This window comes from Esox lucius, chromosome 2 (assembly GCF_011004845.1).
Source record: "Esox lucius isolate fEsoLuc1 chromosome 2, fEsoLuc1.pri, whole genome shotgun sequence".
Classification (NCBI taxonomy): domain Eukaryota; kingdom Metazoa; phylum Chordata; class Actinopteri; order Esociformes; family Esocidae; genus Esox; species Esox lucius.
In genome coordinates this window covers 18,001,939-18,017,621 of record NC_047570.1, presented here as the reverse complement: position 1 = coordinate 18,017,621, position 15,683 = coordinate 18,001,939, and the positions used below count along the sequence as shown (strand labels likewise).

Here is a 15,683-nt window from a genome sequence, read left to right as displayed (position 1 = left end):
TCATGTATTATGAAGTTTAGGTCATTTAGGGGGAAAAAAGAAATTTGCGTCATATTTGTCATTCTCTCAATGGCTCTATACATCATATTACATATTTCTATGGACAGGTATGTCCTTAACTGACCTGTTTGCTAATTTGGGCGTGTGAGCATAAAGGCTCCAGCTGAGTTGGTGAAGCAGAAATATATTTGGAGTTGTCCTTGTAGCAGCACAGTAAGTGAACACTGACAATTTCCATTCACTTGAGTTCTCTAAGTTTGTTGGGCTGTTATGGTAGACCGGTTTTACCAGCCGAAGTTACTGGAGAAGGGCTTCTTATTCGCCCTCCACCTGGTCCCACCTCTCCTTCAGTCTGCCTAGCGTGCCACAGAGACAGACGAGATCCTCTGGATGTTTTCATTTATGAAAAATGTATTAGGACCCTTCCCTCCCCATCAGGTTGCCGTGTGAGAGTGAAGCACTCTGGGAGATAACACGCCTGGTCTACACACTTGGATGTGGATTGTTATCTACACAGGGAACTTATTATGCTGGCCCAGAACAATAGCTCTCCTTGTCTTGGCAAGACAGAGTCTTTATAGGAAAACATTTAAGGAGACATAATGCGTTTATAGAGACGCTGCATACGCTAATATAGACATTCAGCAGACTGAGACCTGCTGGTTTGTCAGAGAAAGAAATTAGTGATCATCAACAATGTTTATTTATACCCTCATAATTATTTTCAGTAAAACAGTACAAGCCTTAAACCCAATTCAGAAATAAAGAACAGACTGAAGCAAAAAGTAAGGTAGGGGCATTGAGACTGGAGGTAAAAAAAGCAATAGATTGACAGACCAAAACCGTGCAAAAACAAAAAGTAGACTGGAAGTACAGTACAATGGGCATTCAGGCAAAATGTATATGTATTCAAATAAATGGACAAGTAGTATATTCCTGCTACATTTATCATTAACTCACTCTAGAATTGCATGTAAAGTTTACAAAAACAAGCTGCAGACACCGATGACACTGATGACCATCAGGAAGTGTCACGCTACAATGAAGGGGAGGAGGCAGGGCAAAGTACGGGCAGCTAGTAAATAGAGTGGGGCAATCGGGCTGATGTTCTTGCTTGGTGCCATTCGCCCTGTAGAGATGGGAGTGGAGTTGGGGGGGGGGTGTACATGCACCTGATTATATCAGGATGGGGGCAGGGTGTCAGGTGTCAGAGGTGAAAGATCACAGTATGGCGTCGCGGCAGAGGACGATCTCCAGCTCAGTACGATAGAGCTTCCCTCCGTCGGACAGAGCCATGATGCTCTTCTTGTAGCCCACCAGACCAGTGGAGTCCAACTCCTGTAAGGAAGCCGAGAAACAGACCAATGAGCTAGTGCCTCAATCAGTGATGTCATTAACAGTGGTTATACAGCTGAAATGGTGAGACGCATCCTGTGTAAGCCATATGACCCACACTCCCCATTGTAGGAACTGGAGCCACAAACATAATGTTTAAACCTCAGGTAAGTTATGATTTACAAATCCAGAAGAGTAAAACCTTTGCAAAAGAGCAATGCATTCTGCCAGTCATTACAATATCGTAAACCCACGAGATGTAGTATTTTATATCATACATTGTTTGTTAGTTTTTTTGTTGATTTTCTCAGTTCTCTCTCTCAATATATACATACTTTAAAATTGCTGTAATACAGGGCTCAACTGCAAGATACCATGGTCTCAGCTTGATTTCCCTTGTTTTAAATGATTAATAAAAGGTTTATGAAAAAATTTATCTCTGCTCTTCACCATTTTGTTCTTATCATGGAGGTCCTTCAACAGGGCATCCAGCTCATGCTCATCGATGTAGCCGTTCCCATCCTAGTGAAGCAAAACACTGTGAACAGTCTGCAGTAAACGTACTCCTGGATGCTAGTCATAACAAAGGCATTAGTACCAGGCACCTGTTGTATAACTCTTTAGTATCAGGCACATGTAGTATAACTCTTTAGTATCAGGCACATGTAGTATAACTCTTTAGTATCAGGCACATGTAGTATAACTCTTTAGTATCAGGCACATGTAGTATAACTCTTTAGTATGAGGCACCTGTAATAAAACTCTTTAGTATCAGGCACCTGTAGTAAAACTCTTTAGTATTAGGCACATGTTGTAAAACTCTTTAGTATTAGGCACATGTAGTATAACTACTCTACTGTTTATTTTATGGGTACCAAGGAAACCCTAAAACAATCATTGACACAGACACTTGTGTGTCTCTTGGGTATTTACCTGTGCAGGTGAGAATTTGCATAGAGCCTGTGGTTTATGTGACATGGAGAACAAGCACACACTCATACATATACCCTAGAGCAAGGGTCAGAAACTAGGCTTGGCCATGGAACAAATTTGTTCTGAGCTAATATTCTCAGAGGCCAAAATGTAAATGAAACAACTCAGCACAATGAATAGTCTAAAATACAAATTGATGTAGCACATATTAATACATAATTAATTAAATGACAGTAAGATAAAACTCTTGATTTGACTATACTCATAAAATATATATTAAATATTTTATTTTAGCACTGATTATTTTATGCTTCTCTTCTGCGTTCATTGCTAGGAAAAATGTTTATGTAACAGAATGTTTATGTCCAAATGAGCACAAAACCATTAGTTTGTGAGTAAGAGAAAACATCACTCAAAAAGTGCCAAAAAGAAAGAAATATATTTGTCAGGATAAACTTTAGACATTACATTTGGGATTTGGGGGTTAGATACAGTACATTTTTGATAAATATCTGCGCTACAGATTTGTGATGTACCAATTTACCTTGTCATAGAATGTGAAAATGACATTGAACTGCTCAGCCGAGAGCTTGCATCCCTGAAGAGAGGGAAAGACAAAATGTAACGGAAAAACATATATATATGTATATTAAAATTTCTAGAAAGTGTGGTCAAAGCCCTTCCTCCAGAATTATTATGCTACATAGATTATGATGACGGGGGTTGGGTTAAGCCTGATCAGAAAGCTTAATCCCAAAAGGAGAATTGCTGATTTCCACCAGCAAACACGAAGCATCAAATCTATACAATATGCATGTATTAAACCAATGACAATGTATTGATAGAAATGTAGATCCGAGGTGTAACTTACTTCTAAATCTCTGGACAATGAATAAACCACATATATTGAGGTAAAGATAATAAACTAACTGAATGTGCAATAATTCTCCCACAATCAGTTCTTCTTCTTGTCAGTGTGCGGTTGGGGGGGGGGGGGGTTCAATGCATGACTGTTGCATTGACTTTCAAGGGTGTTATTGCGACAGTCTAGCTTGCTATGGACCCAGAAAACGTCTCCAAAGATAAACAGTTTAATCCTCTTACAGGGAACTTAATTAAGCTGTCCAAACTTTGGCTCCACATATGACCTTTACCTCTGAGTTACAGTCAACACTCTGAGACAATTCTTTATGTTGTCCAATTCTCAAAGTATTGTGTATTGTGTATGCATGTGTGGGTGTGGTCTCACCTGGAACTTGAGCAAGAAGTTTTCCTGAACCGGTAGAAGCCTTAAATATAATAAAAGATCAAAGGCAATTGGTACGTAATCAATTTCTTTACTTGGACTTGGATTAAAGTACCACACAGAAAGTCTTTCCCTGAAACACACATGCAAACTAACACACACAAACACACACACACACACACAAATACTCTCTCACCTGGCCATCTCAGACAGCCCCAGCTTCCCATCTCCATTCAGATCAAACATCCTCAGCTGTTGACAGAGGAACATGATTGGTCTAACATTATTGAACTGTGTATTGAGCTGTGTGAAGACCATTCCAACCACGCCATGTTGGTGTATATACAGAATTATATATTTTCTCATGCAACACGATCATGTGTGTCTGGAGCACTTGGGTGTAACATCCACGATGGTCTGAGTGACACTCACGATGGTCATGATGTTCACTAGTATGTAGTGACTAGTGTGTTATGTGACTCAGGATGGTCTGCGTGTAACACTAGTGTGTAGTGACTGGTGTGCATGTGACACTCACGATGGTGTGTGTGTACTCGTTGAGCTTCTTGTCATCATAATGTCTGTTGGCCTTCTCCAGAAGATCTGACAGGAAACCCTGAGGAGGAGAGATTCTCATTACCGCGCTGCTAACTGGCTCACCTAGGAACAATGGCCCGCAGGACTGTTGGATCACTGGCTCCAGGATCCCCTCACTGACAACAAGCACCTTAAAACTGGTTAGTCAAGGATATGAACGTTTTGAACCCCTGGCCCCTTTTGTTTACCTTGAGTTCGTTGGCTTCTATGTATCCACTGCGATCGGTGTCATACCGTCTCCATGCCTGCACAGAGAAAATAGTGAACATGAAAAAACCATAATGAACAGAATAACATACCACACTTATGCACAAACATCCTGAGACTGTCGAAATGGGTCTACCCAACGCAGATAAAGACCTCTAAAACCCTAAAACCCTTTTTAGATTAACAACAAGTGAAAAGGTTTTGATGCTATAATCGTCAGTCATGACCAGACTGCTATAGAAGAGGATGAGACAGGAAAGTATATCATTCGAGTTTGAATCTACCAGCTGTCCCGTCTCTAGAGCAGATCCTTATCAAAGATGGATGGCCAAACCACATCACCCCCCATACCCCCATACCCCCCCCCCCCACCCACACACACACACACACACACTGTTTCCTGCAGTAAGGCTGCAACCCATCTATAATGTATGTCAGTCTGAGAATAACTCCTACCCCTCCCCCTCCCCTTTTAACATGAGGTAGCCAGCAGACCGGACCACTGCTCAGCTCCCTCCCTCAATCCCCCGCCGTCCTATGCTATGCATGACTCTACAAGCAGAGAACAATTAAATAGATCTCTTTCCCCCTTTCTCCCTCTAGTTATTTGGAGATATAAAACCCCTTATCACATGTCCCTGATGTTTTTCAGTTCTCTTAGGATCGACTCTGTCAAGGGATGTAGGTTGAACGTGTTCGTCATTATGAATGGGACAAAGTAGCAATAACAGAGTAGCAATAGCATGTGACAGAGCAGCAATAGCATGAGACAGAGTAGCAATAGCATGAGACAGAGCAGCAATAGCATGAGACAGAGTAGCAATAGCATGAGACAGAGCAGCAATAGCATGAGACAGAGCAGCAATAGCATGAGACAGAGCAGCAATAGCATGAGACAGAGCAGCAATAGCAGGAGCTATATTTTAACAAACCAAACACATTGGTAAATCCCAGAGCAGATGGAAGCATTATGAGCTTAAGTGTGTATCCCAAATACTGTTGCTGTTTACACATCCACCATTACTGATACAATAGCTGGCAGTGGCAACAAAAGTCTGCGCTTTGATGAATAAAGAGGTTGTAGAAGTTTCATTCCCTCACACCTGATGGACCAGTGCACCATGGGACAATCTGGGTAATCCCATCCCTGACCACTAGGGGCAAACACTGTGTTGGTGAACACGAGGTGATTTATAAAGAACATAGGGGTTTTTATTTTAATTGTGTGAGTGGATGCTAACTGACTCAAATGGATACAATAAAACACTGAATACAATGAACAAGATACAATGGACAACTGCAGACCACTCTATGGATCAGCATCGATACAGCATCAATACAGTTAAGGTAACCGCTATGCTGACATCCACTCGCCCATGACAAATTGACTGAGCAAACGTTCTTGATATTTAAAAGCAAATTGTAACTACATCTACTAATACCCTGTTTCTCTATTGATTTGGTCAATGGTGACCTGAAAACAGTCAATAGACCAGCAGATTCAGCACCATGGACAGCATTCAACCATTTGAGATTTTGGAAAGTTGAAGGTTTTATTATATAATTAATTGAAAGCAATAAGTAGGGTTAGTCCAGTGTTTTCAGAACTTGATGTTTGGCATTGGCGATTAAGATTATTGAAACTCTTCGTTAATGAGCTTGGATACTTGACAAATGCATTGGGCAGGACAGAAAAGGCAGGTTATCTTAAGGGAGGAGAGGCCTTGCTGGCTTTCAGAGCCCCAGGAATCTTCTCTATTGGTAGGTACTGTACAATATGGTACAGTGTCTACACACACACACACACCACACACTTACCGCCATGAATTCTGCACTAGATCCCACAAAATTTCTAAAACAAAGCAGGAAATTCTCCTCTGTGGGAAGAATCTGAGCTAACTGAGAAAGTGGGAGAGAGAGAACAGAAACTTAGTTGCTAACTCAACATCAAAGTGTTTTTGACAACATGGACATGCAGCAACAACAAGGGGCAGGGTTGTATAAAGTACATATATGTATGCAGGTATGGGGTTTTCTACCCAGATAAAGGAAAATGGCCAAAGTAACCACACACTATGTTCTTACTTCTGACATCTCGATTCGTCCATCTGCATTCTTGTCAAATTTCGCCATGAACTCCTTCATCTTTTCTCTAAACGCCACCTGTGTCGGATCCTTGGAAGGACGCACACACACATACAACATACATACAAACACACAACATACACACAACTTAAACACATGATAAATTCAGATTGAGACTTTTTACCCAACAATCCTCGATGATAATCTATGATGTGACAGTGGGTGATGAAAGTCAAGTAGATGTACCGTACATTGCTCTATATTGTGAGTCAGTCAGTCACATAAACAAAAGTGTTATTACAGTATGTACACCCCCTCACCACGCCTGCTCCTCTCCGCGCTGTCTCTAGCTCCCGGAAGAAGTTCTCGAGCTCCTTCCCCTCAATGTAGCCATTCCCTGTAGAACATACCAGAGTGTTAGAGGGCAGTCCTGTCATCAGTGAGAAGGAGATAACATTTCCATTTTAATCTGTGAAAACCATAATTGTTTAATAGGTTCCTGACATCATCTCCTTTCACTCTTCTTGATTTCTTTTGCAAATCCAAGAAAAAGAAAGTAAAAAAGTAGGGACTTTGGCCTGTATCCAACACAGTAGAGAAGGAGGTGAGGGGACAAGATGTATAGGATCACAACAATGGGAAATTATAGTATGAACACTTACATCAACTCAAAAAGTAATCCCAGAAATGTATTCAAATGGTTACTCAAACACTTTGTAGATAATCTTAGCTTGGGTTTGAATTTATAGGGGTTCCCCCAAAAAGTTCCATATTGGATTGTCAGCATACTGAACAGGCTTCAATATGGACCATTGGTGAAACCCTCAAAATCATTTCTCAAGGCATCCAGAACAATGAGTTGACAAGTATTCCAAAAAGTAAAGTTAGATTAGTGTAATGTAGGATGTTATGATATAATGCTACAATCAGGCAACACTGTCCATCTGGCCAACCCAGCTTCCACAGCAGGTCAGCAGAAGGACATGTAGTTCACTCTATATCCAATGCACTCTGCTGAGCTCCCCTGAATTTACTAGGAATATATCACAGGAAAACAAGCAGGACCAGTATCTACTGGGGGGGATGAGATGGAGAGGAGAGAAGGATGGGTTTTATAGGCAGGGGATTTGTTTGACTTATTCAGTCTTATAAAGCGGGTGGTTTGAAACCTTAATGCTGATTGGCAGATTAGACCACATCAGATTCAATGTTAATGCTCCAATTGCATTGGTAACCAGTTTAGAGGAGCAACAAGGCTTCTGCGATAAGTCATGCCTAAGAACAGCTCTCAGTCATGGTATATTGGTCATATACCACACCCCTTCATGTCTTTTTGTTGAAATAATACCCTACAACAGAGTTGAAATCTAGAAGTTCAAAATTCCTATTTTTAAAATTTAAAGTAAATGTATCGACTATCACTTCTACATACATTTAATCTTGACTTAAGAGTCAAGTAGCAAACTATTGTGGGATGAAAAAAGTGACATCCATTTTGCACAGAAATAAATAAAATCAGTATAAAATGCCAGAAAAGGTGTTGTTTTTCATGGTAGTATTGTCACTATCCAGACATTGTACTAATAGTTTGACACCACTTATAAGTACTGTTACACCTAGTACTTAGAATTCTGTTCAGGACACTTATTCCCATTTTGTAAACATTTTCCAAATGTGCTACACAGAAACCTGTCCCTCATATTATCTACTCATTGCAACATAAGATATTTTATGTGGTTTCCTGAATAACAGAATAAGCTACTGTGCTTTATTTTTTATTTTTCATATCCAAAGGCCTTCCTTTTTTAACTGGAATATAATCAAAATGCCATTGTGTCAGTTAATGAAGAAAAGTAATTCCTTTAAGTAGCAATTCTGCCGTACATCGACTAACATATCATTCCCTGGTCTAAATTTCCTGGGCCATCCAAATGTGTGCAAAGCCTTCTGTACTCTGTTTGACTGGATAATCTTGTTATCTAGCTTTGTAGCTCTATTTAACAATCTATTTTATGTTAAAATGAAAATAATTACAGCTTGGGGCATGATTCATCCAATTAGCCTACTAAAACCATGCGTGCAAATCTGTGGCAGAAAGTAGTTGCAGTTTAAAGGGGATGGTGCCTGACGTTTGGGTAAAGTGATATATGACCACACAGACAGGAGAGTCTTTGAGAGGGGTTTTATATACCTTGATTGGTGTGTGTGTACAGTATGTGTGTGTATATGTGTGGAATGTGTGTCTGTGTTAGGGGCATCACACAGGCTGTAGATGTAAGGCTGACTGAGAACATAACATGCTCCTAATTGTCGTGGTCGATCACATAGATTAGATGGCCTGTGGAGATGAGAGAAACAAACAGAGGGCCTATCTAGTACGCATGGGAGAAGCACACATCACACGCAAACACACGCCGCACAAAGACACACAAACTTGCACAACTACGTGCCTGAAGGATAAGTGTAAAAAGCTACAATAATATACAAGAGGAAGACTGAGGGAGAAGGAGGTGGGGGTTAAGAACCACGAATATTCCAACAGAACAACTCTAAGATCCTGCTCAGTGTTAGGAGGTGGTGATGGAATTGTGTTGACGATTTGGGCAAGCTCCCAGCCTAAAGTATTAGGAGGTTCTGCATTAGTCAAATGACCAAAGCACTTTCTGCATCCAGATTCTACAGGCAGATCAGAATGGCCTTTATGAAGGGAGGTGTGAGAACTCTCTGGTAATGCTGCCACGTATGATTTTTAAAACAGGAATCCTCGGCAGCTCAGAGAGCATCAGAAACATTATCACAGTGGAAGGGAATTGTGCCCTACTGGGTCGACAGTGGGGTCAATGCTTATTAGGACCTTCTGTTGTGACTTCACAATTCACATACATTACATGACAGACCTGGCAACCGCTGGCTATGCATAATGTAATACTACAGTGATTTTCTAGTATGGTTTGCATCGCCCCATCCACTTGTCCAATCACTCATTTGCGTGTTGTATTTGACAGGTAAATCACCATCTGTGCCTCAGCTTGGCTTTGAAATATAAGCAAATCAGTGTAGAAACACAAAGCTTTGAGTTAGTAAACAAAGTAGGCCATTAGATGGAGGGGACTCTGAGGCTGTCCACTCTCTGTATCTACATGTCATCACTCCATTGAAGCACAACAAAACATATTTCATACTGTGGGGGTCTGAGCTCGTTAAACTTGTGAAGAAGGTTCACTAGACACAGAGTACTAGATATCTGCACGCCATCACAGATAATCCTAATTCCTCTCCCAATATGAGGATTTAATGTATAATGCTCATGTGCATACATTTTCCAGGACATTAGACACTGATCTTGTCTCCTTCCTGGGCGAAATACACTCATATTAAAAAGTAAGTCCAATGCTTGGGATGTTGTTATTTTTGTTACATATTTGGACACATGGATATTTGAACTTAATTCCAACCAGAATCATTGATGAAGATGACCCAATAAGCAAATCACACAAAAAACTAACTGAAACCTTTTCTGCAATGAATATAAACAGAAATGCATTTTCCTTATTGAGAAAAAGCTAGTACACCCCTACTTTTACTATCACATAAAATGGTTACAGTTAGAATCAAGTGCAGAAAAACAGGAGCCAATATTAGGAAAATATAAGAGAGCAACTTGGGAGGGTCCATTCTTCTATAAAGAATAGAAACCTGGTCTGGTTTGCTCTTACCCATAGGGCTGTGTAATAACACATCATGCCAAGGTCAAAGGGCTATCCAAGGGCTTTAGATTATTGATCCCCATGAGTCTGGGAGGGGTTACAAAGATGTTTCCAAGTATTTCATTGTAAATCATTCCACTGTCCATCTAAAGATTTACAAAGTTATAGACCACTGGCAATCTACATAGGTCGTCCTGACAAATTCAGCCCAAAAGGTGCACTTAGAGGTCCCGAAAACCAACAGGTAAAATAAAGCTATTGACAGGCATCTCCTGCTAATGTTATTGTCGAAGTATGTGAGTAAGCTGATAGAAACAGACTGGACAAAGGTCAAGATAATATTAAAAAATAATATCATGACATGACTAACTTTTGCCAGACGACACCTGGGTATAGACAAAAGTACTGGAACGATGTGCTCTGGATAAAGTCAAAGGTGGAGAGAAGAACCTCATACTAACTGTAAAGCATGGAGGCAGAGGTATTATGGTGTAGGGCCACGTATGCTGCCTCAGGTCCTGGTCAACTTACCATCACTGAGTCTACCATGAATTCCACATTGTACCAGAGCATCCTTGAGGAGAATGTGAGGCCATCCGCAAAAAAATCGGAAGCTGAACATCCAAGTGAAGCGACAACAGAATGGCTTTATAGAACTGTCAAGAACAGAAAGGGTTATAGAACTGTCAAGTCAAAGCCCAGATTTCAATCCTATCAAATGCTTTGGGGGAACATGAAGCGGGCCGTGCATGCAAGAAAACCCTCAAACATGAGACAGCTGAAGCAGTTCTGTATGGAAGAGTGGGCAACAAATCTTCTAGTTGAAACGGCTACATAAAGTTATCTCAGCCAAAGGAGGCAACACCAGCTGTTGTACAAATATGTCAAATTAAAAAGACAACTTTCCAAAGGGTAGACTTATTTTATTCACATGACTGTAACCGGTGTGAAGAGTGAAAATAATCCACCAGTTAAACGACATTTCAAGGCCAATCCCCCGTCCACACATGGGCACCTTCTACACAACCCACAATGCAAACAAAAGCATCCAGAAAAATCTGCCTCTAACTTCCTGCAGTGTGGTTTCTGTCAGTACTTTGGACACTTACTGTCAGTACTCTGGACCCTTCTGTCAGTACACTGGACCCTTACTGTCAGTACACTGGACCCTAACTGTCAGAACACTGGACCCTTACTGTCAGTACACTGGACCCTAACTGTCAGAACACTGTACCCTTACTGTCAGTACACTGGACCCTTACTGTCAGTACACTGGACCCTAACTGTCAGAACACTGTACCCTTACTGTCAGAACACTGTACCCTTACTGTCAGTACACTGGACCCTTTCTGTCAGTACACTGGACCCTAACTGTCAGAACACTGTACCCTTACTGTCAGAACACTGTACCCTTACTGTCAGTACACTGGACCCTAACTGTCAGAACACTGTACCCTTACTGTCAGTACACTGGACCCTAACTGCGTGCCATGTTCCCATCACTGGTCGCATGCCACGTCCTTGAAAAGCCTTAAATGCATGAATGTATTCATGCCGCACGGTGCTCTGTCATGTATTAACAAACAATGTTCTCTCATGTATTAATAATCAGACACTGCACCTCCACCCCCACCCCCCAAAAAATGTAGTTTTGGTGGGAGTACAGATGTATTTGTCTGTCCGTGTGTGTATGCGTGTGTGTAATTGGACTCATTCCTCATGCCTGGCTCTACTTCCCGGTCCATTCCAGCCCACTGCTTACTAGGGACTTTACACTTTGGGTGCCAATTATGTTACTGGCCGGTAACCGGCTATAACTCTCCCCAGCACTGTGCACAGGGTCACTGGGACCCAGGGTTAATGCGTCTGGCCATTTGTAGACCCAGTGTGGGGCTTCAACTCTCTGCTGGGGCAACGGAGCACTTCAGCGGCTCAGCACAATTTCAGGTGTGACTGTTTAACGCCTGAGGGCTGCAGGCATAAGAACGTGCGTAGACTTCAGGGTGGACATATGTACGACTGGTTGCCTTTATACACTCTACACACTTTGACAGACAGGTGTTCAGTGAAACCCTCGGTACTCAACTCTAAAGCGACCTAGCGCAGCGGTTTGCTGCCAGGCGTCAGTACTACTGAATGTGATATGCCACGCCAACAGCAGGATGGAGTAGATGGACGGATGGATCAAAGAAAGAGATCACCGTGCTGTACCATCCAATGCACTTACATCCTAATCAGTCACAAAGTGATGTAGCCATTATATACACTGATATAGCAGTCATAAGCAATGTTAATAACCATTCACGACCACCCTTGAGTGTTGTGTGGCAGAGGCCAACTCAGGGCACGCAGTGACACTCACCTCACCCGACTGTTTTACATTAAACAAGCTACATTATTAATTGTATAGAGTGGAGATGTTACTGTTAACGTTACTGAGTAACTGTTTGGTAGCTGTGAATAATATATATATATATGTGTGTGTGTGTGTGTGTGTGTCTGGCAGGTTTTGACCACTGCCAGGCTACCGGACCTGTGTCTCTCCAATGAATGAACAGTGTGTCATCTTCACCAGAGCTCCGTATCGACAGGCAGATTAGCAGGTCCGGCTGGGGAACGGGAAGGAATTGAGATGGAGAGGGAAGGGTGTAGAAGCGTGGGAAGAAGATGGCAAGAGGAGAGAGGTGTATCCTGTGATGGAGACAACTAGCCAAATCTAGCATATATACAGTCCGTAGAAATAAGTAAGGGATGAATACAAATAATTGGATGTACATTACCATGAACATATTGGACAGTGCTTTGACCAAAGGATTGCTGAATGAACACAATTCACTTTTGGAACATTTAGTAGTCGTGGTATATTGGCCATACACTGTACCACACCCTCTGGTGCCTCATTGCTTAGGCCTAGCCGTTTCTATCCATCTGGATGAGGTAAGGCGTTGGATGCAGAACAACGTCCTCCAGCTCAATAGCAGTTAGACAGAGACTATGCTGACAGGCTCCCCACAGTAGATCATCAGCTCTTACGGCGTCTGCCCTGCTATCGACGGCCCCATCAGTCCCCTCTCCCTATGTCTACACCAACCTGGGAGTGAAATGAACTCTCCTTTAATGCCCACATTAGTCATGTCTGTAAAAACGCATCTTTTCATCTCCAGCCTAAGACCCTCTATTACCCTTTTTGATGCTGAGAACCTTATTCCATTCATTTGTTTTCTCCAGAATTGATTATGGGAATGCGCTACTTGGGGCCCCGCCAGCAAACACAGTTCATAAATTACAGCTCATTCTAAACATTGCTGCAAGGATCCTGAGACAAGCAAATAAGCCTGCTCACATCACTCCTCTCCTGGCTGACTTCAATTGGCTTCCTGTCCCACAGAGCATTGCCTTTAAAATTATCCTTTTAGTCTACAAAGCCCTCCATGGCATCAAACCCGCCTACCTACTGTATCAGATTTACTCTCCTCTTATGTACCTCCACACCCCCTACGGTCCAGCTATGGCAAATTTCTCAATGAACCAAGAACCCAGCTCCAAACAACGAGGGACGGTGCTTTTTCCTCCCATTCACCACATCTTTGGAACTCCCTTCCACACAGCCTCAGGGCTGTTTAGACTGTTGTGGCCTTTTTTAAGAGACCTTAACACATCTTTTTATAGCAAGCCCACCATTCCCTTTAATCAAAGTGTACCTACTGTATTATTATTTATGTATGTACATTATGTATGTTTTGTATAATTTTAATTGTATCTTTTTTTTCATTCTTCTATTATGAATAGCACTCCACAGATTTAATAAATAATTAGTAGTAATATGACTTGACTAGTAACCTCATAGGTTTCTGTTGTAGTGTCTGTCGGATGTTCCATGGTAATGTGGAATGGGGGGGTGGGCTGCACGCACTTCTTGCACCAGATCAGGGCGGTTTAGGGCGTGACTAACTGCAGACCAAGGGCCCAGCCGCGCATGCGCTTTTAGAATAGTTTTCAGCACAGAAAATAGTGTCACAGATGTGGTCCAATGCGCGCTTTTCTGTTCCATAGCGCAACGCGGTTCATATGTCATGTGCATAATTGACAAACTGAAATAAGATAATAAGAAAGTATACCTGGCACTCTCGTTCTATGCGTAGACTGAAATCTAATGTAGCTTAATGTCAGTGGATGAAAAACGCGCAAACTGATTTATTTGGAAATGCTTTTTTAGCTTGCCTAAATTTAATTATTACATTTCTGCTGCAAATCCATATAAACCACACAAACGCATCTTATATACCATTTTAATACTTAATTTATTAAAAATAATAATAATAAACAAGTGTAAAGTAAAATAGCCTTTCCAGATGCGCCCTTTCCAGATGCGCATCGCAGAATTGTTACAGAGCACTCTCTGACTGACATCAGATCACAGCCCCTAAATACCATAACAAAACTCAAAATTCCACCAAGACGCAGTTGGAGTAAGACTCTCAGTAAAGCACTCAAGATTTCATGCCCTAATCATTCACATCTGCAAACTTGTTCTGTCCCAGCACACACCAAGCGATTAATTTAACAATTTCCCAAATATTTTAAATTGGACAACCAGCCCTCCTATGTGGTGACCAGTCCTGCCCAAGTTTGAACCCCTGGCTGAAGTACTACTGACCGTCTGCGTCGAAATGTTTCCAGATGTCAAGGAACTGCGCCGCTGAGAGCTCTGCCAGGTGGAGATGAGGTGGCTGATGTGCTTGGGTCGCCATAGTTCAGTCTATGCTGTTTTTTTTCCTTCTGCTGCTTTTTTCTTCTTCCTGAAGCGCGTTGAAATCCGGAGTTAACTTTGTCCTAGTCTGATCCGGAGCCGCACTTAACTGTCATGCGTTCGCGCTCAGCAGCGGCTTTTAAACTCCCCCACGGCGCATGAACTTCTTACGCTAACAGATTGGGGGCGCAGCGTCTCTGCAATATATTGGTCTCTGCCACAACACTCAGGGGCATGAGGGATGATCAGTGGCACTCTGCTCTAAAGTCAGGATAACTCAGGAAGCTCTCTTTGTTTATTGACGTTAGGGAAATATAACCATATGGATAGAGGCTCTATACACTTTCTCCTATGAGCAGTTAATGAACATAAAAGGACTCCATCACATCCATCAAACAGGCCAGAACACAATTCAAAATGACAGGATGAACCCAACTGTGTGCTTGTGTGTGTATGTGTTTGTGTGTGTGTGTGTTTGTGTGTGTGTGTGTATGTGTGTGTGTGTGTGTGTGTGTGTGAGAGAGAGAGAGAGAAGTGATCTTTCTGTAGATATGAACAGTTGATAGTTCATATATATGTGTGTATACATATATATATATATATATATATGTGTAGATATTCTGTATCTACACATTGTATTATTGCAGTTAACAATTGACTCTATAAGTTTCTATAATGTACTGTATAATATTCCACGGTGTTGTATAATATTCTAATATGCTGTATTGCAGTACTCTATATTGTACTGTATTATACTGTATTGTACCATATTGTACTATATTTTACTGTATTGTACCATATTGTACTGTATTTTTATGTATTG

At 41.6% G+C, this 15,683-nt stretch overlaps 1 protein-coding gene across 1 annotated transcript; it reads right to left on the bottom strand.

Annotated features, from left to right (window-relative positions):
- Window positions 1-684: 684 nt before the first annotated feature.
- Window positions 685-14,990, bottom strand: LOC105016131 (calretinin). The gene is made up of 11 exons (XM_010879748.3): window positions 14,768-14,990; window positions 6,724-6,800; window positions 6,404-6,493; window positions 6,137-6,217; window positions 4,300-4,356; window positions 4,053-4,130; window positions 3,711-3,766; window positions 3,518-3,557; window positions 2,813-2,866; window positions 1,786-1,857; window positions 685-1,338 (listed from the first exon to the last, which is right to left on the bottom strand). Exons 1-11 carry the CDS (start codon window positions 14,859-14,861, stop codon window positions 1,222-1,224), a joined length of 816 nt encoding a protein of 271 aa, XP_010878050.1. The 5' UTR covers window positions 14,862-14,990; the 3' UTR covers window positions 685-1,221.
- Between the last annotated feature and the right edge of the window lie 693 nt (window positions 14,991-15,683).